The sequence below is a fragment of the Triturus cristatus genome, chromosome 5_1, assembly GCF_964204655.1.
Source record: "Triturus cristatus chromosome 5_1, aTriCri1.1, whole genome shotgun sequence".
In the NCBI taxonomy this organism is placed as follows: domain Eukaryota; kingdom Metazoa; phylum Chordata; class Amphibia; order Caudata; family Salamandridae; genus Triturus; species Triturus cristatus.
In genome coordinates this window covers 1,002,119,025-1,002,141,806 of record NC_140587.1, presented here as the reverse complement: position 1 = coordinate 1,002,141,806, position 22,782 = coordinate 1,002,119,025, and the positions used below count along the sequence as shown (strand labels likewise).

General features: G+C 49.9%; 1 protein-coding gene across 1 annotated transcript in view; it reads right to left on the bottom strand.

Moving 5' to 3' along the window:
* TENT4A (terminal nucleotidyltransferase 4A) overlaps positions 1-22,782 on the bottom strand; it is a 535,327-nt gene that overhangs the window by 435,363 nt on the left and 77,182 nt on the right. The window contains exon 3 of the mRNA XM_085606105.1: positions 1,674-1,720. Coding sequence (XP_085462231.1) covers positions 1,674-1,720 — 47 coding nt within the window. The remainder of the gene's footprint in view (positions 1-1,673; positions 1,721-22,782) is intronic.

The following is a 22,782-nucleotide window of genomic DNA, read 5'->3' as shown; positions in this document are numbered from 1 at the left end:
ATACCCTGCTGTTCCAGCCATGTCCAAAGACGCAGGGCCTCTTTACTGTGTCCACCATCCCACCCTGCCTTGCTTGCTGCAGTCCCACATGGCGGTAGAGTGGTCCGTTTACACCTGCATTAACTTCCCCTTGACAGAGTGAAGATATGCTTTCAATGCCAATCGGATCACCTGAAGCTCCAACAATTTGATGTGGAGCCCTGACTCTGCCGGAGACTTGTGCCACCACCAATCCTCACCCCCTTCCCCCCCCCCCCCACTTCTGCTGACCTCCTTACCACAACGGCATAAGAAGCCCTCTGCTCCATAGTCCTAGTCAGCTAAAAGAGCATGCCAGCATCTGGAGATGTATCAAGTCCACTGGCTTCCAAGTTCCTCAGATCAGTTAATCTGTTCTACAGCTGGTGTTCTAAAGGGTCCACAGACCCCTCCCAGTCCTCTCTCGTGCACGAAAAGTCCTCAAAATGACAACACAGAACCTCTGGGTGCTATCCCTGCATCAAGTAATGTCAATCAGATTGACTAGTCAGGAATAAGGATTGAGATGGTACAGCTGAGGTTTCAAAGGCATAGACTTCGAATCAGACACCAGGAAAGGTCACATTAGCACGACCATCGTAGTCCCGGATCAGATCCATGAGGCCCCACCGGCACAAAGCCCGGAGCAGACAGCATTGAATCGCATGGGATCCCTTATGACCTCACTGGGCCCATAGGCTCACCAGAGGGGTCGGCCCAATCAAAAATGCAACACATGGACTCGTAACATTTTTGTTTGAGTGGGGGTTACTCCGGCTCCCAGAAACTGATGGAGGAGCTAGTCGACCCTGGCTCCACAGAACCATGCCTAGAGGATCAGTGCTCCTTACCTCGTTTATCGACGGACAACAGCTGAGGCGAAAATAAAGTCTGCTCAGGGTTCTTTCCAGAGTGTCCCAAAGACATTGAGTGGGAGTTAGAGTACTTGGGACTCTGGGAGCTGTCCCGCGACCATTTCTTCGTTCAGGACCAGGATCTCAGCAGAGTCTTGCTGGCTGATGTTGACTGCCGGGCTGCACGGAGCTTTATAGCTTGCTTCCAGAGGCCTTCGAAGCCATGGCCCTACAATCCGAGCACGACAGAGTCTTGGTTGCGTTTAAGACACCGGAGACAGATGAGGTGGTGGTCAGTTACCAACATGGCGCTGTCAGTCCCCACATGGTTTAAACCCTGTCTTTCTAGAAGACATCCCTCGACACAGAAAAGATTGGTCTACAAAGTTGAAAAAGCCCAATCAGAGGGGTAGTAGTTCTCTGTTTCTGCACTTAACTGGCCCGAGCAGAAAAGAACTGAGGTCCATGAGCCTGTGTGGCGCCTATATAGGTGACGGCGACGTCATAACCAACAAACAAAGACGTCACGCTGAGCCGAATGGAGCCACCCAAGTACGTGCACAAGGGGTACTGCTCACGCAAATGTTTTGGGATCCAGCCTGACGCCTGGGAAATTTAAAGTTAAGGAATCTGCAGCTAGAAGTCTCAGATATAAGCGGTTTAATAACCTCAACTTGAATGCGATGGAAAAGTCAACATGTAGGGAAGTATAATGAACAGCAAGTGAGAAAAACAATGCATACCAGTGAGACCAATTAAATACTGAGTAAACGTATGAATAAGAGCATCAACTTGCATTACCTTGTTGGCAAATAAAGTCCCGTACTGAAGCTGCCAAATATTTCAACCTGAAAGTAGACAAGCAACATGTTAAACAAACAAAATTAAAAGTTACGGATGTTACATTTTCGAGGATGATATTACGGTTAACTCTTTCCGTAATTCATCCAGCTTGTCAACCACTTCCAAGTACGACGTGGCACACTAGAGGAGGACATTAAAGTAACTAAAAAATATATGTCCTAGATTTTCAATATGCGCAATACAAAATGCGGGTGACCTATGCTGGTTTTTGCAGGACAAAAGCACTACACACCGTTATAGGAGAGTATTTGATTCGAATTCTAGCAAAAGGTCCATCGTTAAGGTTTTATCCATATGCATCCAATTTATAGATTCCTAAAGAGTGGCTACTTTAAAACTTTCATGCAACATACAGGCAAAAGAAACTATAAAAGAGACAGCACATTATTCAACCTAATTGCAATAGCAGAAACCTCGAGCTTTCGTGCCCTTCACATACAGTAACCTCTGAAAAGTAAGGCCGGACCATGTGACATAGTACAGATAGGGTCAATTACAGGATTCTGGTCTAACACACTTTTCCTTCCATTTACTACCACCAACCAGAAAAGGAAAGATTGACAACAAAACAGAAAGAACGGATAGGTAGCTATAACGTTATACAGTAGAAAAACTAGTTAACATGGGTAAAAATGTCTCTGAAGACTCAGCCTTTTTTCCTCAATCATGGAATGGTTTCTAAGAACTGGCAGTAACTAGAACGAACCAGTTAAGCCCTAACTAATGAAACAAAGAATTACCATATGATCACACAAACAAAACCTCCCTGGAGGACAAATGTATTTTAATTTCACATCGCCAAGATTTTCCGGAACATTTGTTTTCTTTGAAATACAATAGAATGAGAAGGAAAAAAAACAAAAAACAATCCGCTCTAAGGAAGCCACCTCATCAAAATTAAGGGCATTCATGTCACATGAACTTTGAGCCCTGCGAACAAATCTCAGCAATAAAGTTTTGCCGTAGAGTGTTACAAGTAACCATCAGAAAATAGGATCTTCTTCAGGGGAGGAGCCAAGATGGCGACCGGGACGGCAGCGTAGACTCCCGGCTCCGTGAACCTCCGCATCCCGCACGGATATCCTGCACGAGATCCTTAACCTGTGCTACGCGGTCGTGTTTCTGAAGGAGAGAGGCACCCGACTGTGTGACTCTGAGGTTTCTGGCTGCGGTATCGCCGGAGAAATGTGCATTTGAACTTTGCGGCCCTGGAGCCGGGACCTCGAGTGGACGCCGTGGCCGGGTGGCAGTTCAACAACAGCGGCCTGTTGTGACTGGGTGGAGTCGGTCCACCGGAGCGGTGCCAAACTCGGCCTACATTTCGTCGTGGTCGTCTCTACTGTCATGCGTAGCGGACCGAGTGCATGCTCGGGGGTGCAAGTCTCAGACCCTCCGGTGGCTGCTCCTGCCTTTGATGGTGAGCTGCCCGGCCGCCGCCCGTATCCTGCCCTGATCATTGCGGGCCGCCCCCGAATTTTTACGGGAGCTGGTCCGTAGTGGGGACGACTGTTGCCCGTGACCACGCAACGGATAACTTTTCGCCTGCCCCCGGAACCCGGTCACCAGCGACGTGGACATCGAGACGCTTGTCCCAGGGTCCCGGCCCCGGTGAGGGTCGGGCATACTTGGCGGCCATCTTGTTGCAATGAAGCCTACCATCCTGTCCGCTGGGCCGCAGCGGGATTGTGAGAGTGCGACTTTCGGGAGTATGGCGGCGCGATCGCAGAGAGCTGTGCTGGGGTACGGCGACCTCCTCGAGGCCCTTGGTGCTCTTCACTCCTCCTTGATTCATGGTGTCGGGGTCTTGGGGAGTAAGCTCGACGGTGTGGCGTCGGCGTTGGGGCAGTGGCGGCCCGCCTGTCCGCACGTACACAGGGACTACCCACACTGCGCACAGGAGGACACTTTGGCGGCCACCCCTGAGGTTAGTGCACAGCTGGACACTCCGGCCAGTATGCTACAGTGTGTTCGTCCAGCTGAGGACCTGATCTGCCCCGGAGGCACTAGACCTGAGTGGGATGTGGTAGCCTCGTCCCGTACGTGCCCTCCTGCGACCCAGAGACAACTCCAGCAACTATTGTCTGCTTTGGCTGCTTCTGCCTTCCTGGACCTGGAGTGCAGTGCATATCCTTGTGCAGCACTGGGAAGCCTGTTTCTCCACGCTGCGGACTGTGTTGATGCTCAGAGACTTCCACCCCACCTGTGTGCGTCGCTTCTCGGACGTTTTTGGACAATCCTCTACCTTGGAACATCGGATATGGTGCTGGGTCGAGGGGTAGGCATGGGCAGACTCCCAAAGAGTGGTCAGGGATGAGGCTGATCCTTCAGGGGTGGTCATCTAGTGGACGGGCGGGCTCAGGGGTTGCGTGCTCTCCTGGCATAGCTAACAGCATAATAGGTGCATAATGCTCCCCATTTTTCTTTGAGAAGATAGATTTTGTGCCGTTTATTGTTCACTTTGGGGGAAACTTACCGTGCGGGAGGGAGAAGCCGGGGGTATGTTTTGAAGGCCCTCCTCCAGTTTATTAATACTTTCTCTACCCCCCCCCGTCTGGTGGGGTTCTTTTCCTACTTCTTTTTCCCTATTCTCCTATATTTCGGGTCTGGTTCCAGGGCGACAGGCACACTGCTGGGGGGGGGGGCCGTACTCATCTGCAGAGGTGCAGGGTGGGGGGTTGGGGGAGGGGATTCTTTCGTCTTTTATCTCTTTTTCCATGGCCTCCTTTTTCTTCTCCGATTCTTTTTGTTTTTCTTTTCTGGGATCAGCGTGATACACCTCCTTTGCTATGACTCGTTGCCGCTCCGTGTGTACCGCAATTTCCGGGGCGCTCTCCGGGAGTTCTGGCGTAGGACTGCAGGCGCAACTGCTTATGATATTTTTCCCCATCCTGATGTTCTTGTGTTTGCGCCATTGACCTAATGGATTGCTGTAAATCGCTTACGTTTATTACTCTGCATATCTGTAATTGCTGTTTGAAAATTGTTTGGCACCTGATCCTTCTGCCTTGTTTCATTATAAAATGAAAACCTTTTTCTCCTGGTGCCCTACCTACTTTGTTCATGGTAGTAGCATTACGATTCTGCTCCCCGAAGTGCTGCCTGTGTTTACACTTGCCTGTTTTTGCTCTGATTGCTTAGCGGCCGGCCCCGGGGGGTTGTAGGCCCATACTTGTTCTTGATAGAACTGTCAATAAAGGTTTTCAAAAAAAAAAAAGAAAATAGGATCTTCAACATATTTAAAGAAAAACTATGACTCGTGGACAATGCAGTTGAATTACTCATTCTACTTCGATGCAATATAAAACACTTACCTAACCTATTTATGCTTGAGGTCTTTATTCTTGCAACTGTGTATTCGATCTCCAGTAATAAAGTGCTAAATTGTGTCCGGGGGGCAAGTAGTCCCTTTCCATATACAAGGGTGGCAAAACAAAAAAAAAAATGGAAGGACACAGCAGCTATACTTTTGCATGTGTAACGATTGGAAAGGGTGAAAGGGTTTTTTTTCCCCTTTAAAAAGTAACTTAAGTGCATTTCTTGGTTTCATTCGTTGCACCTTAAATTCAATAGCCCATACTTAATCTGAAATTAAAGTCCATTTTATCTTTTAAAGGGGTAGGAGAAGTAGTGCATCCCCCTTAAATAATTCGCCCTGGCCTGGCTATTTATAAGCTTACCTTCCATAGATCTGTCCTCTTGCCTGCATCTCTTTCCCTTGAAGACCTCCCTCACACCTTTTAATTATATTCTGCTTGCCTACTCTCAATTTTTGGAGTCTCTACATAAAGTTCCAAATAAACTACGAGTAAAATTGCTTAACCTATTAGTGCTGTGCGCAGGTGAGGTTCCATAATGTAGATCGAGATGTTAGAATCTTTCCTCCCTAGGGCCTCAATAGAAAAGGCAGGGAGCCTTCTTTTGCATCTGTACATATTTATGCAGTGACTTTAAATTAAAAAAATGTTTTCAAACACGTTTGATCATTAAGTAAAATGTGCAAAATAACCACAGGTGATAATTACCCTGTCTTTTACATATGTTAGAGTGGTACTTGAGATCACTGTAGAAGAGAAGGGTATTGGGCAACAGCTCCACAACCTGATTAACAATAACTTAAGCAGGTTATGGTTCAAGATCATGGAGTACCAACTGAATGATATATATATATATATATATATATATATATATATATATAGAGAGAGAGTATGCACAAAGCCAATAGGTCTAGTCTTTAAAAATAAACTGGCTATGCCAATGTCTGTGCAGTACGGCTAAAGAGTATAAGTAAACGCTACGCCTCATCCACTCACCCCATTTGGTAGGTGCGACATGCATGCCCACACCTAAAAAAGGAGGCTCTTTACGGATCTAACTTTGATTGGTAAATAAAATGTAGGGTAAAAGGATTTTGAGGGGGTGGACACAAGCCACATTGGCTGGGGGGTAAAATCAATACTGGGAGAAGAGGGGGGCAAAACCAACACTAAGGGGAGGAGGGAGTAAAGAACAAGTTACTTACCTTCGGTAACGCTTTTTCTGGTGGATACAGTATCTGCCTGTGGATTCCTCACCTTGTGAATATCCCCTGCGCCAGCATTCCACTGAACTTTTCTTCCCCAGCATTCCACGTCGACGTGGGCGACGTCACAATACACCGGCTCCGCACGCGACTCCGATCGACGTCACCGGAGCCATAAGAAGCCCACGTCGGCGTGATGACGTCAGTTCCACCCATTTTTTCCCCGTGCCTTAGAGGCAAACAGGTGGACTAACGACAGACTCAAAGTATACACAGTATACAATACACCAACACATATGCATAGCATACAAAGGAAAAGAATGCTAAATAAACAAGCATTTCCTACAATTGCACAACAAAGCATAAAAACATTACCACAAGACCTATTTCATGGTATACAAAGGTGGACAACGGGGAGGCGGGTGGGTAGGTGAGGAATCCACAGGCAGATACTGTATCCACCAGAAAAAGCGTTACCGAAGGTAAGTAACTTGTTCTTCTGATGGATACATCTGCCAGTGGATTCCTCACCTTGTGAATAGATTCCCACAGCAGTCCCACTCCCGGAGGAGGGTGTCCACCTTCTTCTACCAGAAAATCTTGCAAAACAGAGCGCGCGAAATGGCCCTCCCTTCTCATCTCAGAGTCCAAGCAATAATGCTTTGCGAAAGTATGGAGGGAGGCCCAAGTCGCGGCCTTACAAATATCTGCCACAGGAACACCCCGGGCCAGGGCAGATGTCGAAGACTTAGCTCTAGTAGAGTGAGCACGAATACCCTCAGGAGGAGTCTTACCAGCCAGGGCGTAGCAGATCTTGATGGTCAGTATAATCCATCTTGACAGCGTGCGCTTGCGCACCGCTTTACCTTTAGAACGACCAACGTAGCCAATAAAAGGCTGGTCATCAATACGAAAGTCCTTGATCCTGTCCAGATAAAAACTCATAGCCCTCTTTGGGTCAAGGCGATGGAGTCTTTCCTCTTCTTTGGAAGGATGAGGGGGTGGATAGAAAACAGGGAGGGTAATAGACTGCCCTAAATGGAAAGGAGTAACAACTTTTGGCAGGAAAGCAGCCCTGGTCATGAGAACCATCCTTTCAGCATGTAAGGTAAGAAAAGGAGGTTTGGAACTAAGAGCTTGAAGCTCACTCACCCTCCTTGCCGAGGTTATGGCTACAAGAAAAACCACCTTAAAGGACAACAGCCTCAAAGGACAACTATGTAGAGGCTCAAAAGGGGACCCCATTAAAAAGGTTAAAACAAGATTAAGGTCCCACTGAGGCATTACAAATGGAGTAGGAGGAAACATGTTTGTAAGGCCCTTGATGAACCTCAGAACAACCGGCGATTTAAATAGCGAAGGTTGATCTGGGAGGCACAGAAATGCCGATAAGGCCGAAAGGTAGCCCTTGACCGTGGCCACAGCAAAACCCTGCCGAGCCAAGGAAAGAGCAAACTGGAGCACATTGGACAGACGGGCCTTTAAAGGACCAATGGATCTCTCTCCACACCACTTTACAAATTTAGACCACCTGTAGGAGTAAATGGACTTGGTGGAGTGTCGCCTGGCCGATAAAATAACGTCCACCACATCAGGCGGGAGAGAGAAAGAACTCAGGTTGCCCCGTTCAATATCCAGGCATGAAGGTGTAAGCTCTGGAGGTGGGGGTGTAGAACCTGCCCCTCCGACTGCGAGAGGAGGTCTGCCCTCAGAGGGAGACGGAGCGGAGGGCACAAGGAGATGTGGAGAAGATCTGTGTACCACACCCTTCTTGGCCAATCCGGGGCGACCAATATGACTTGGGCCCGATCTTGGCGAATCTTCCTCAGAACCCGAGGAATCAAGGGTATAGGAGGAAACGCGTAAAGGAGTCGCGAGCTCCAACTCAACTGAAACGCGTCCCCCCAACGCCCCCTGCATCGGATACTGGAGACTGCAGAATGACGGGCAGTGCGCATTCTCGAAAGTGGCAAACAGATCCACCCGAGGTGTCCCCCACGTCCGAAAGACGTGACGAATCACCTCCGGATGGAGCCTCCACTCGTGGTCGGCGGAGAACTGCCGACTGAGACTGTCCGCACGCACGTTCAGAACCCCGGCCAGATGATTTGCCATCAGACAAATCTGATGTTCCTGAGCCCAGGACTACAGACGCAGGGCCTCTCTGCAGAGACAAAGAGACCCTACTCCTCCCTGTTTGTTTATATACCACATCGCTGTCGTGTTGTCCGTCAGGACTTGAACAGACCGACCGCGAAGGGAAGGGAGGAAGGCCTTGAGTGCCAAACGAATCGCCCGCAATTCCAGAAGGTTGATATGAAGCAACCTTTCCTCTGGAGACCAAAGTCCTTTGATCTCCAGATCCCCCAGATGCGCACCCCACCCTAAAGTGGATGCATCCGTTATCACCGTGGCCACCGATGGAGGTAGATGGAAGGGCTTTCCTTGAGACAGATTGCCCTCCACGCTCCACCAAGACAGATCCGCCGCAGCTTCTCCGGAGATCTTGATCGACTCCCCGAGATCCCCGTTGTGCTGATACCACTGCCTGCGGAGACACCACTGGAGCGCCCTCATGTGCCAGCGTGCATGGTTGACCAACAGAATGCAGGAAGCGAACAGACCGAGCAGGCGAAGGACCTTCAGAACTGGAACAACCGCTCCATTGTGGAAGAAAGGGACCATCTCCTGAATGTCGAGAGTCCTTTGAGGAGGAGGGAATGCCCGACACACAGTAGTGTCCAGTACTGCCCCTATAAACAGGTTGCGTTGTGAGGGCACCAGGTGAGATTTGGGCACATTGATCGAAAAACCCAAGTCGAACAACAGCTGAGTTGTCACCTGCAGATGGCACTGCACCATCTCTGGGGACTCTGCCTTCAGAAGCCAGTCGTCCAGGTAAGGGAAAACCGGGACACCTGACCTCCTGAGATGAGCAGCCACCACCGCCATCACCTTGGTGAAGACTCGAGGTGCGGTAGTAAGACCAAACGGGAGGACCGCAAATTGGTAGTGTTGCGACCCAACCGTAAACCGGAGATACTTCCTGTGCGACTTCAGGATTGGGACATGGAAGTACGCGTCCTGCAAGTCGAGCGACACCATCCAGTCTCCTTGCTGCAACGCTTGAAGAACCTGCGCAAGGGTCAGCATCTTGAACTTCTCCTGTTTCAGGTAAAAGTTCAAGATCCTGAGGTCCAGAATTGGACGCAATCTGCCGTCCTTTTTGGGAATCAGAAAATACCGGGAGTAGCATCCCTGACCCCTTTCCTGCTCCGGAACCACCTCTATTGCACCCTTCTGAAGCAAGGCTAGACCTTCTTTCTGCAGGAGAAGCAGGTGGTCCTTCGAGCAATAACCTTGTCAAGGAGGGTAAGGGGGAGGAAACTCCCGAAAGGGAAGGGCGTACCCAGTCTCTACGAGGTTCAAAACCCAAAGGTCGGTTGTAACAGATTTCCAACCCCGTAGAAAGTAGGACACCCGACCCCCTACAGGTCTTACATGATCCGGGATGGGGGATCTAGGGCTGCTTCCCTGAGGCCTCATTGGGAGCAGAGGAGGAGGAAGAAGAGGGGTTGCGTCCAGAACCTCTCAGACCCCTTTGTCTCCCTCTATAGGACTTATAGAGGTGATTCTGCTGCTGCCGGTAAGAGCGAAAAGACGATCGCCCAAAGCCCCTAAATTTCCGAAAGGACGAACCCTTTGGTGGCACTTGCAGACCCAAAGATTTTGCAGTCAATCGGCTGTCCTTAAAACGCTGAAGGGCAGAGTTCGCCTTCTCCCCAAACAGCTTCTGACCATCAAATGGAAGATCGACCAGAGTAGCCTGAACATCCGCCGAGAAACCAGAGTTACGGAGCCAAGCCTGCCTTCTTACTGCAACAGACGACCCCATGATCCTTGCCACGGAGTCCGCAGTATCCAATCCTGACTGGATAACTTGCCTGGCAGCCGCCTGAGTGTCAGCTACAACCTCCATGAAGGATGACTTATCCCCTTCAGGCAACTTTGGGGCCAAGGACTTAATGGAATCCATAAGAGCATGCACGCAACGCCCCAGCAGGCATGTAGCATTAGTGGACTTCAACGCCATGCTTCCTGTTGAAAAGGTCTTTTTGGCCGCCTGATCAGCTTTTTTGGATTCCCTGTCAGCTGGAGACTGAGGGAAAGCACCGGAAGCATGCTTGGAGCAAGAAGCCTGCACAACCAAACTGTCCGTGGACGGATGATAAGATAAAAAGTCAGGGTCCCCTGGAGCAACCTTGTACCTCCTTGCCACCTGCCTACACACTGCAGGAGAAGAAAGGGGCTTCTTCCATACCTCTAAAACCGGCTCCAATATGGCCTCATTGAAAGGTAGCAACGGCTCCGATGTCGCAGTTGGAGAATGTAACACCTCTGTGAGTAGGTTGGACTTATACTCCACAGAAGGCAGCTGCAAATCCAGAAGCTCTGCTGCTTTCTTAATCACCACGTGATAGGGAGCCAACTCATGAGGAGGAGAAGACCTGCCAGATGCGTGTTCCCACTCTGGGGTCGTATCCAGCCCACTGGCATCCTCAATGCCCTCGAACTCGTCCGAAGAAGAATCAACCTCGCCTTCTTCCAACTCACGAAATGAATATGCTACTTACCAGTATGCATCTGTTCTTGGCATGTAGGGCTGCTGACATTCATATCTGTGCATAGATCGCCGCCTAGTGTTGGGTCCGGATGTTTGCACGTTGTTGTCCTGGAAGAGTCTTCGAAGTATCCTTGGATAGGTGACTCCTCCCCTGGACTACAGTGCGCATGGGCATCCTCTCCATCCTCAGATTGTTTTTCGCCATTGTGGCAGTGATGGAGTTGATACAGAAAGTGATGACCATGCTTGCAGTAATTCTGAGAGCTGCAGCTGCGACAGGCGCCGGGGAGGAGGGAGGGCGATATGAATGTCAGCAGCCCTACATGCCAAGAACAGATGCATACTGGTAAGTAGCATATTCAGTTCGAGGCATGTGGGCTGCTGAATTCATATCTGTGCATAGAATACATAGCAGTGCCCTCTATTGGCGGCGGCTACCCGTGCCAGCTGCAGCGGTCTGAAAAAGTGTTTTGAGAACAGCCTGTCCTACAGCTGCCTGCTGTTTTGACTGCACATCTACGCAATAGTGTTTTGTAAATGTGTGTGTAGTGGACCATGTGGCTGCTCTGCATATATCATGCAGGGGAATATTTCCTAGGAAGGCCATGGAAGCCCCCAACTTGCGTGTTGAGTGGGCTCGTGGTGGAATAGTTAATGTGCGTTTTGCCTTTTGATAACAGATTTGAATACACTTAACTATCCATCTGGCTATCCCTGCTTTGGAGATGGCGTTACCTTTGTGTTGTGGGGCAAAGGCAACGAACAGTTGTTTTGTCTTCCTGAAGGGTTTAGTCCTGTCGATGTAGTACATGAGGGCCCTCCGTACATCTAGTGTATGTAGTGCCCTTTCTGCAACAGTTTGTGGGTTTTGGAAGAAAACGGGCAGTTCAATAGTTTGATTCATGTGGAACTGCGATATTACTTTGGGCATGAATTTGGGGTTGGTACGTAGCACGACCCTGTTGGCGTGAACCTGTATAAATGGCTCTTGAACGGTTAGTGCCTGGAGTTCACTAACTCTTCGTAGGGAAGTGATCGCTACAAGGAAGGCCACTTTCCAGGTAAGGAATTGAATCTCGCATGTGTAGAGGTTCAAAAGGTGGACCCATCAGGCGTGTGAGGACCAAGTTGAGGTTCCACATTGGAGCCGGTGGGTGACTAGGTGGAATGACTCGTTTGAGCCCTTCCAAGAATGCTTTGATGGCAGGTACTCTGAATAGAGAGAGGTGCTGCCTGGTTTGCAGATAGGCTGAGATTGCGGTCAAATGGACACGTATAGAGGTGTACGCCAGATTGCATCGGTATAGGTGTAAGAGGTAACAGATGATGTTTTGGATGGATGCGTCCAGCGGGTTAACGTCATTATTACCGCAATAAATGACGAACCGTTTCCATTTGGCTGCATAGCAAGCTCTGGTAGTGGGTCTCCTGGCCTCCTTGATGATGTCCATACAGTCAGGTGGCAGGTTGAGATAGCCAAACTCTAGGACTTCAGGAGCCAGATCGCCAGGTTCAGCTGTTGCGGATCTGGGTGCTGAACCTCTCCATGGTTCTGGGTCAAATGCGCGGGTTTGATCCGCAGCCTTTGATGCGGCACCACGGAAAGTTCGAGGAAGGTGGTGTACCACGGCTGGCGTGCCCACGTGGGAGCAACTAGGACAAGTGTCAGGGAGTGTTGTCGGAGTTTGCGAGCCACCAGCGGTATCAACGGTGCTGGGGGAAAAGCGTACGCAAATCTGCCGGACCAGTTCATCCATATCGCATTGCCCTGCGACTGCGGATGTGGGAATCTGGCGGCGAAGCTTTGGCATTTTGCGTTTTCGCTTGTCGCGAATAGGTCTATCTCTGGGTGACCCCACTGCTGGAAGTACGGTTTGAGTACCGATGGGTGTAACTCCCACTCGTGCATCTGGTGGCTGTGTCTGCTGAGCAGATCCGCCATCTGGTTGTCCTTGCCAGGGAGGTGTTCTGCCATGAGGAACATGTTCCTCTGAATGGCCCACTTCCACATGCTCTGAGCCAGATGAGACAACTGTGGAGAGTGTGTTCCTCCCTGCTTCTGTATGTAGTACATTGCGGTCATGTTGTCCGTCCGGATCAACACGACCTTGTTGCACAGGTGTACTTTGAAAGCCTTCATGGCCAGGAAGATTGCCATCAGTTCCAGAAGGTTGATGTGCATCTTCTTCTGTTGTGTCGTCCATAGTCCCTGCACTGTGTAGTGGAGTACATGAGCTCCCCAACCCTGGAGAGACGCGTCCGCTGTCAGTACTATCTGTGGGACAGGCTCTTGGAACGGTCGGCCCTTGCAAAGGTTTTGTGGATTCCACCAATGCAGAGAGTTGTACGCCCGACCGCTCACCAACACTAGGTCTTTCAACTGTCCGTGAGCCTGATTCCACTGACGTGCTAGGCACTCCTGAAGTGGGCGCATATGTAACCTCGCGTGCGGGACTATGAAGATGCAGGAAGCCATCATGCCTATCAACTGCATAAACACTCGCGCTGGAAGTGAGTGATTGGGTTTGAACTTGGAGATCAGCAGTTGTATGCTGTTGATCCTCACTAAATTTGGCTGAGCTGTGGCCGCCAGAGTGTCTATAGTCGCACCTAGGTACTGTTGTACGTGTGCGGGCTGGAGATGGGACTTTGGGTAATTTAGTGAGAATCCCAGACTGTGAAGAAGGTGAATGGTACGGGACACGTGGCTTGCACATTGCTGGGCTGACCTCGCTTGAACGAGCCAGTCGTCTAGGTAGGGGTAGACGTGTATGTGCTGTCTCCGTAAATGTGCTGCCACCGTAGCTAGGCACTTCGTGAAAACCCTGGGCGCTGTTGTCACGCCGAAGGGAAGGACTTTGAACTGATAGTGCTGCCCCTGAACAGTGAACCTGAGGTACCTTTTGTGTGAGGGGTGGATGGGTATGTGAAAATACGCATCCTTGAGGTCCAGTGATGCTAGGAAGTCTCCCTGCTTGAGAAGCGGAAGGACTTGCTGTAGAGTGAGCATGTGAAAGTGCTCTGAAAGAATGTACTGGTTCAGGGGTCTCAGGTCTAATATAGGCCTGAGCGACCCGTCCTTTTTTGGGATTAAGAAGTAGAGGGAGTAAACCCCCGTGCCCTGCTCGTGGATGGGTACGACCTCGATAGCGCCTTTTAGAAGCATACTTTCTACCTCTTGCTGTAAGAGCGTTAAGTGCTCTGAGGACATAGGACGGTTTCTTGGTGGTATTGTGGGTGGAGTGGAGGTCAACTCCAGACAGTAACCGTATTTTATAATATCTTTGACCCACCTGTCCGTGGTGATGGAGTTCCACATGGACAGGAACCGTTGTAGCCTTCCCCCGACAGGTGTTATGTGGTCGGGAGGAAGGGAGAGGGCGTCACTGCTTGTTCTTGGGGGAGGACCTGGTGTTGCCGTAGCCACGTCCTCTGCCCTTGGTACTGGAGCCACGATAGCCACCTCGGGTGTTCTTATCGTAGGTGGTCTGCGTATTGCCCTTGTTATATGTTTGTGGTGACCCCTGTCCTCTGCCTGCTCCCTTGTTTCCGGGGCGACGAAAGGAGCCGCTCCGAAAGGACTGAGTTTGTAGGGCGCCCATGGACTTTGCAGTGTCCGTGTCCTTTTTTATCTTCGAGGGTGGTGTCAACCTCAGGCCCGAACAAATAGTCGGGGTTGACGGGCTGGTTAAGTATATTGTTTTGTACCTCAGGCTTGAATCCTGAGATACGTAGCCAGGCGTGACGTCGTAGGATGACGCTAGTGTTGATGGCTCTGGCAGCCGTGTCTGCGGCGTCTAGTGCACATTTGATGGCAGCATTTGTGAGTAGCTGTCCCTCTCTGATAAGGATTTCTGCACCTTCTTTGTAGGGGTCAGGGAGGTGTTGAAGAAGTTGTTCCAGCGTGTCATAGTGCGCTCTATCGTAGCGAGCGAGGAGCGCTTGAGTGTTAGCTATGCGCCATATGTTTGCAGCTTGTGCGGCAACTCGCTTGCCGGAGGTCTCTAGCACCTTGGACTCTTTGTCCGGGGGAGGAGCGTCACCCGTTGTCTGTGAGTGTGCCCTCTTGCGGGCATTCGCCACAACGATGGAGTCGAGTGGTAATTGGCCTCTGATGTAAGTAGGATCCCCAGGTGCTGATCTGTATTTTTTGTCGATCCTGGGGTTTATCACTCGTGCCCTGGTGGGTTCCTTGAAAATGTCAGTGGCTGGCTTGAGGACCCCCTTCAACATTGGCAGAGTTTTTACATGTCTTTCTGAGGATGCAAAGGTGTCCATTAGAAAGTCATCTTCGATGATATCAGAGTGAAGCTGCACATCGTGGTTGTTTGCCGCACGTTCAATCAGAGCGTTGAACGCTGCAGTATCCTCTGTGGGTGATGTTTTTGCCCCATATAGCTGTGGGTCCTGTGCATCCAGAGGTGCACTGGGGTCTGCAGGGTCGCCCCAAGTTTGGTCAGGGTCCTGCTGGTCATCAGGGTCCGTGTCCACATGGTAGGGGACTTGTTCATCCATGTAGTCCCCCAATGCATCCGTGTCGGAGCGTGTGGGGGAGGCCCGGTGTGGATCCTGGTAGGGTGAATGGAAAGGTTCATACAGGAGAGGTTCTGAGTCCACCGGCAGCTTCCTCTTTAGCGGGATCCTGAAAGGTTCCAATGGCGGTTCCGAAGTTATCCTTCGGTCGTGGAGAATCATCCTGCCAGTGTTGGCGTCGATGACGTGTGACGGAGGCGTCTCAACAGGTGTAACCGTAGTCTTGGTGACCCGTGTCCTGAGTTGAAACACCTTCGGAATTGTGGATGGAGGCAAGCCGAAGGTAATGTTGGTCGGCGCCGACGAAACCGCTGGAGCCCCGATCGAACCGGAACCCGACGGGTCCTGGAGGGCAGCCGTGGTTTTGCAGCCTGGCTGTGCACCAGGTCGTACTCGGGGCGCCTTAGAGGACGTGGCCCCGGTCTGGGTCGCGGCTGTAGATATCTTCGGCGCCAGTGGTGCATCGAGTCGAGGTGCGGAGACCACCGTCGACGTCTTCGACACGTGAGGTTTTGGTGTCGTCGAGGGAGTGATGCGAGGCGTAGCAGGCGGTACGGCCCTCGGTGTCGGCGGCGTCGAAGCCGGTAACCGAGCAGGTTTGTCGGCGCCGATGACCTTCTTCCGTTTGTCGACTCCCACGTCGCCCCTTTCGAGTTCGGCACCGAAGTCTCTCTTGGTGCGGTCGGTGCCGACACGGTGCGCTGGCGTCGAAGGTGTGGAAGGCTTCGATCCGACTTGCGCCACTTTCAGTTTCGGTTTCGTAGGAGCTTGAGCAGCTTTCGGTTTCGGTTTCGTGGAAGGGAAACCAGCTGATTTAAGCGGTAATGGCTGCCGCTGAACGTCCGAGGCCGGGCCCGAGGGCGGGGCCGAAGGACTGTGTGATAGGTCTCGGGTAAGGCCCGAAGGCGATCCCTCGACCGGAGCCATAGTCTGTGGCACTGGTGAGTTTTCGGTTTGAACAGGTAGGCCTTGTTCATCATCGGCGCTACTCTCTTCGGCCCCTAAGGCCTCCTCGTCGTCTCCTACCTCGGTGTCGTCTTCACCTCTGTGGAAGAGTGACTCTTCGGCCTCGTCCGATCCGGGGTCGTGGTCGGAAACGGGACCGGAGGGTAAGACTTCTACTTCTTCGACGTCGTCGGCTTCGTCGAAGATGTCAGCTGGGGCCGGTGCCGCGTGCTGCGCCTCGAGCCTCGCCGCTCGACGATTCCGCAGAGTCTTCTTGGAACGGAATCGGGCACAGGCCATGCATGTCGATTCGTCGTGGTCCGGCGAAAGGCATTTGTTGCACACCGGATGGACGTCGATGTGTGGGTACTTCGCATTACATACCGGACACCTTTTGAATGGCGTCCTCGATTCCATCGTCGAAGTAGTCGATGGACAGGTAAATGCGAACAAAGTCGGTGCTGAAAGTCAGTAAACTAACAGATAGTATCGAAACCCGATCGATAAACAGTACCGACGCGAACTAAAGGCCTTGTGGCCTCGACAAAAGTTTTTCCTAACTTGAGCTAAGATAGCACATCCGAACCCAATGGCGGAAAAAAACAATCTGAGGATGGAGAGGATGCCCATGCGCACTGTAGTCCAGGGGAGGAGTCACCTATCCAAGGATACTTCGAAGACTCTTCCAGGACAACAACGTGCAAACATCCGGACCCAACACTAGGCGGCGATCTATGCACAGATATGAATTCAGCAGCCCACATGCCTCGAACTCTTCTTTCCTCCAACACCCTCTGGGCTTCCCTCCTCGACCGGATTCGGGGAACCGACGTCGGCGACGCCGTACGCGGCGTCGGAGGAACCAGAGGAACCGGCGTCGACGGCGCCAGACACGGCGCAGATGGAGTCAGCCTCGACGTCGATGGAGTCAGCTTCGGCGTCGATGGAGCCAGTCTCGGCATCTAAGGAGTCCCCGAAGCCTGCCGAACCTTCCGAGGTCGACTCGAATCCACAGGCGGCGCCGGAAACTGCCAAGAAGGCGCCATCGGCATAAAGGGCATAAAGGGGGCTTGAGCATACTGCTGTGGCACCCCCATTGTAAAGGCCATCGGACCCACGGGACCAGCTGGTGCTCCGGATGGGTAGGCCGCCCTATTAAAAATGCCATACATAGCATTCAAGAAATTAGCCGAATCCGTACCTGGGGCAGGGAACTGAGGCAAAGGAACCTCTTGTGGGGCCTCCGGCACCGGCTCCGCAATATCCTCCACTGGAGCCTCCGAACCTTCAGGTACTGGAACCGACTCTTCCTGCTACTCATGCATATAAGCATCCGACTCCACACGAACCGGAGTCGACGTCTTAGACGGAGCCGAAGACCTCGTCGGAGACTGAGTCGGAGTCTGCTTTCCCGAAGGAGAACCTTCCGGCGACTTCGAAGGAGAAGGAGAAGGAGACAAACCTCTGCTCCGACGTCGATGAGACGACGCCGACCTCGACTTCGACTTCTTGGACTTCGAGGATCGACGTCGAGAGTGTTTACTCTTCTTATGGTGTTTCTTCGACCTCGACAACTTCGAAGTCGATGACTCCCTCTTCGATCTCTCCTTCTTCCTCCCTCTTTTCTCTTCACCAACCTTCTTCATAAAGAGTTTGGTCTTCCTTTCCTTGAGTGCCTTCGGGTTCATGCTCCTACAGCATCCGCACTCCTCCATATCATGCTCCGAGGAAAGGCACCATAAACAATTCTGGTGTGGATCCGTCATCGACATCAGGCCTCCACACTCCCTACAGGGCTTAAAGCCCGACTTCCTAGTCGAAGACATTGTCGAAGAAAAGAGAGATACACGACCAAACTACAAAGTAGCACTGGAGAAAAACCGTTGCGCGTCGAAGGCGCGGAAAAAAGGGAACTGACGTCATCACGCCGACGTGGGCTTCTTATGGCTCCGGTGACGTCGATCGGAGTCGCGTGCGGAGCCGGTGTATTGTGACGTCGCCCACGTCGACGTGGAATGCTGGGGAAGAAAAGTTCCGTGGAATGCTGGCGCAGGGGATATTCACAAGGTGAGGAATCCACTGGCAGATGTATCCATCAGAACAACCAATACTGTGTGGAGGGGTTGAAAAATAAACCACCAGGTTGGGTGGCATAAAAAACGTAGCACATAAGGATAAATGCAACATTTGGCTGGAGGGGGGGGGGGGGGGGTATAAGCAACAGACATAAAAGCAACAGGGTGTTGGTGGGAGGTAAATGCAACAGGAGGATAAAAGCACCACATGGAAGAAAGGCAGCACTGGATGAATCTCTGGTGGATTGAGCCTTCATTAGTCCTGAGACCTGCTTCTTGGAAAATGTATACCTGGTCTTAATGCAGAGTACTAACCACCAGTCCATTTCTGCAACGCCGTACCTTAGTTTCTGCCAGAGAACCCTACAAAGAGCGGATCATCCAACCTGATCCTTTGTGCGATCAATGAAGCTTAAGCTCTTTTGGGGTCCAAACGATATCTATTCTTTTGAGGGCTTAGGTGCAGCAAAGAAAAAGAGGGACGATTGCCCAGTGCAAAAACACAAATCACGATTTTCGGCAAAAATGCCACTATGATCTTCAGCACAAACTTGTCAGGAAAAAAGGGTATAAGGAGGCTGCACATTTGGAGCCTGGATACCACTCATGTGACTAACTGAAACAATCTCACTGACTAAAACAGTTTTGAGAGTCAGATGTTATGCGACATAAAACTTTGCATCACGTATCGCCCTTCAGTTGCATGAGGGTACAAGTTTCACGTGTCTTGGAGTTGTGCCCGGAGAATAAAAACCTGAAGCAGACCATGTATGCTGGTCACCTACATCTGCTTAAGATGCTCACAGCACTGAAATGAAATACCAGCATTTGTAAAGCTTACAGCTACCTCCGGAGAGGTGTCCCGGCACTGGGGGCCGTTAGGAAGATTAAGCGAGTTATGGCCCAGAGTCATATGGTGCTGGGCTAACCTGCCACCGGCACTGAACCATGAACCCCATGGTCCGAAGTCAGGCACCCTGGCCGTTGAGCCACACCTCTTCCACTTTTGAACCATGTAATCCTCGGTGAAGACATTCATCCCCTGCATACTGGAAAAGAACTTCGAAAAAAAAATATTGGTCAACTGACATGGCAGAGCTCCTAAATCATGTACGAAGAAACAGAAATAAAAGGACAGACTTTGCGCAGCGGTGGAGCTTATGAGCGGCTCTGCTCCATCAGTGCCAATGTGTTGCACCTGCCTACCTAAAGGCATGCATAAGCACTGTCAAAGTTACCAGATTCAGTTTAGTGCCAGAGGAATATTCTGTAACCGAAAAAACTTCGGGAAACATCCTTAACCACAATGGCTTTTCTACGCATTACGTTTACAACGGTACACTTACCACGTAAACGTATATACCACGCGTATGCCTTCCACGACCGTCTTTACCACGCAAGCTTCACGGGAACCAGTTAATCTTTCTCAGGTTGTCAGTTTTTTATGTCGGCGGCAAAGACGTGTGTTGAAAGGTAAAAAAAAAAAAAAAGAAAAGGGGGGCTGGTTCTCCACCCAAAAATAAAATGCATGCAGAAAAAGGGGGCGGGGGTGGGTGTCTCCCACCCCCAAAAAAACGAACATGTAAAAACGAAGGAAAGTGTTGACAATCGGCGTCGTTTTAGAGGAAACGGAATGACGCTTCCTCTTTACGACGTAGGACGTAATCAAAGAAGATCGAGGAGAAGACGTGAAGAGGTAAGGAGAATAAAAGTATTAAAAATATTTATACTGTTTAAGGGTAACGGGCAGGGGTAATAATAATTGGGTGGTCACGTAAGGGTACAGGGGAGGGGTACAACCTTTACCAAGAGTATTCCATTACCGAGCAAGTATGCGGGGTAAAGGAATATTCGTGGAAAAGGTTGTGCGTGGGAATAGCATTTTGTTGTAACGCATGCGTGGTAAATGCATGCGTTGCAACGTAATGCGTTGTAACGACATACAACCAAAAACTTCAGTTAGAAGAACCCATCACAATGAATAATTGTTTTTTTTCCCCAGAAATTACTTTGTTTTTAAATTAAGATGCGATTTAGTCTTTCATTTTGACATGCAGATTAATTTGCCTTGGATATTAAAAGTAAAAATATCAAAAATACATTAACAACATTTCAATATTTCACTTATTTATCTGTGAGATGGGGAAAGGCTTTCAGTAGCACAAGGTCAGAACTTCTGAAAACTAAAAATAATTGAAAGAAATTGCATGATTGAAGTACAGGGTTTCTGGGAGCTATTTCGTGCTCTGTAGATGAGAGAAGTGAATGTAGAGGCAGAGGACAGACATGCACAAGTGCCCCCATCGGAATATTATCAGCACATTAAAGACAGGCTTTGCCTTAGTTGGTGTTCGTACAAACAGAACATCTAAACAGTCATTCTTTGGTTTCAAGCTAAATGCCATTGATCTGTAAACAGATGCTAACACCTACGTTTGTGCCCAGCGCTCTAAAAAACTGCAAGTGAAGCCTACCCTTTACCATATAGATGTAATACAGAATAATACTCCGAAGCAGGTTTACTTACACAAATGGTCTGCTTTCAGGCACCTACGAAATACTCGCTTGGGTCGATAATCTTGACTAGACAGTCCATCTCCCTCCTGAAGAACCCAAGGAACGGATGTATCCCTAAAGAAATCTATAAATGTGAAATCAACGTGATTCACAGTTTGTAATGTTACTATCAATATTAGCTTTAGATGAAACAGCCCTTACTTGTGGGATAGAAAAATAAATTCCGAACGATTTGTTGAACACAGTTGGTCAGTTTAAACAAACAGAAATAAACATATGTTTCCTCAGTGGTCCAGTCTCTGCCGATGGGGGCAGACCTTTCATTAAACCGGATAGAACAGTATTAACGGTGTAAATAGCTAACTAGAGGGGCCTCAACCCCTTTATACTGGACTTGGCGTATTTGTACCATGTTGCAAGGCCTTAAAGCACAAACAGTTTAAGGGTTGATCCAGCAACTGCAATCAAGCAGATACAGCCAAAAGGTAACCTTTAACGGTGCCCAGGTCATGTCAGAGACCAGAGCCGAGTCTCGAGAGCCCAGATGTCAAGGGCCAGGGGATTTAATAAAGCTCAGAGACATCGCTCAAATACCATCGGAGAACAATCGTTGATGGAGCGGGGTCTCCCTGGCAATCACAGCTAGCAACTGTAACCAGCACTTTTAAGATTAGGGCAGATAGCCTGCATATATTCTCAACCTAGAAAAAAGTTGTGAACAGGCAGGTGTTAACTTCCTTTCAACAGGACATCTAACCTCTCCGTGTGAGCCCCCTCCCTGACCAAGGCGTTGGACGCATCTTACATCCCGGGGAAGGAACAAACCTAATTTCAACATTCACTTTAAACCCAGGCTAGAAGGAAAATTCTCTATATGAGGATCATCACTTTGCCACTTTAAGATTTCAATATTGCCTGAGCCCATCAAGAACAGGCAATTTCATGCAGGGTATGAAACGATCGTAGAGAATCTTGGCTCCATCTGCTGTTTTGCTGCCCCAAATTCACAGAGGATTGATACCGCCTTCTCCTCTTGGTTCAGTCTAAAGGAGTCGTGCTGCAGGGAGACCTCAGATCTGTTCTTCACTGAAAACACACCCAGCACCCTAGCCAGACTGGAAACTTAGGAGCCTTATTAAGTCTAATTGAAGGAATGGCAATAGCTACTGGCCGCACACCATAGGATAGGCATTCAGCGGTCAGCTTTCAGGAGAGCTGCCAACCAGCAGTGACAACTTCAAGGGACACACGCAGCGCTCTACATGGTCATGTGGCGCCACGCTCAAAAGACAGCCAGCCTTAAACACATCTTCTGCCGATACTCGCCTAGTGGGGGTAGGGACACCCTACCAGCCAATATTAAACCACCCTGAGGTGTCCAGTCGTCAGCAGCCTGAGCCCAAGCAGCAGGAGGCCGTACCAGTTTACACTTGGCACGTCGCAGTTTATTCCCCTATCCTCACAACCTTGGTCACTGCTCTTTACGGTTTAAGGTGCCAAAACTATTTGGACTGACTTTTTAACATGTTAAAACCATTTTTTTTAAATCTGATTAATCCATGTTTAGGAGGTACTGAGTCTCTAGTTATTAAACACCAGACTGCATTATTTTAAATCGTCTTGCAATACTACCCCGGTTTTAATATCTGCGGTCTTATTGTGTATAATTGCAATGTAGTTCTAGACATGTAATGATTTTAATCAATCGAACATTAATACAAATGCTGACAGGTTAAGGCCTTGTCATGGTAAGGACAGCACAAACCGCAAAACCTACGACAAGGGGGCGAAAAGCTGATCTACATGACAGGAGAAGCACCAAGCCACAGATTT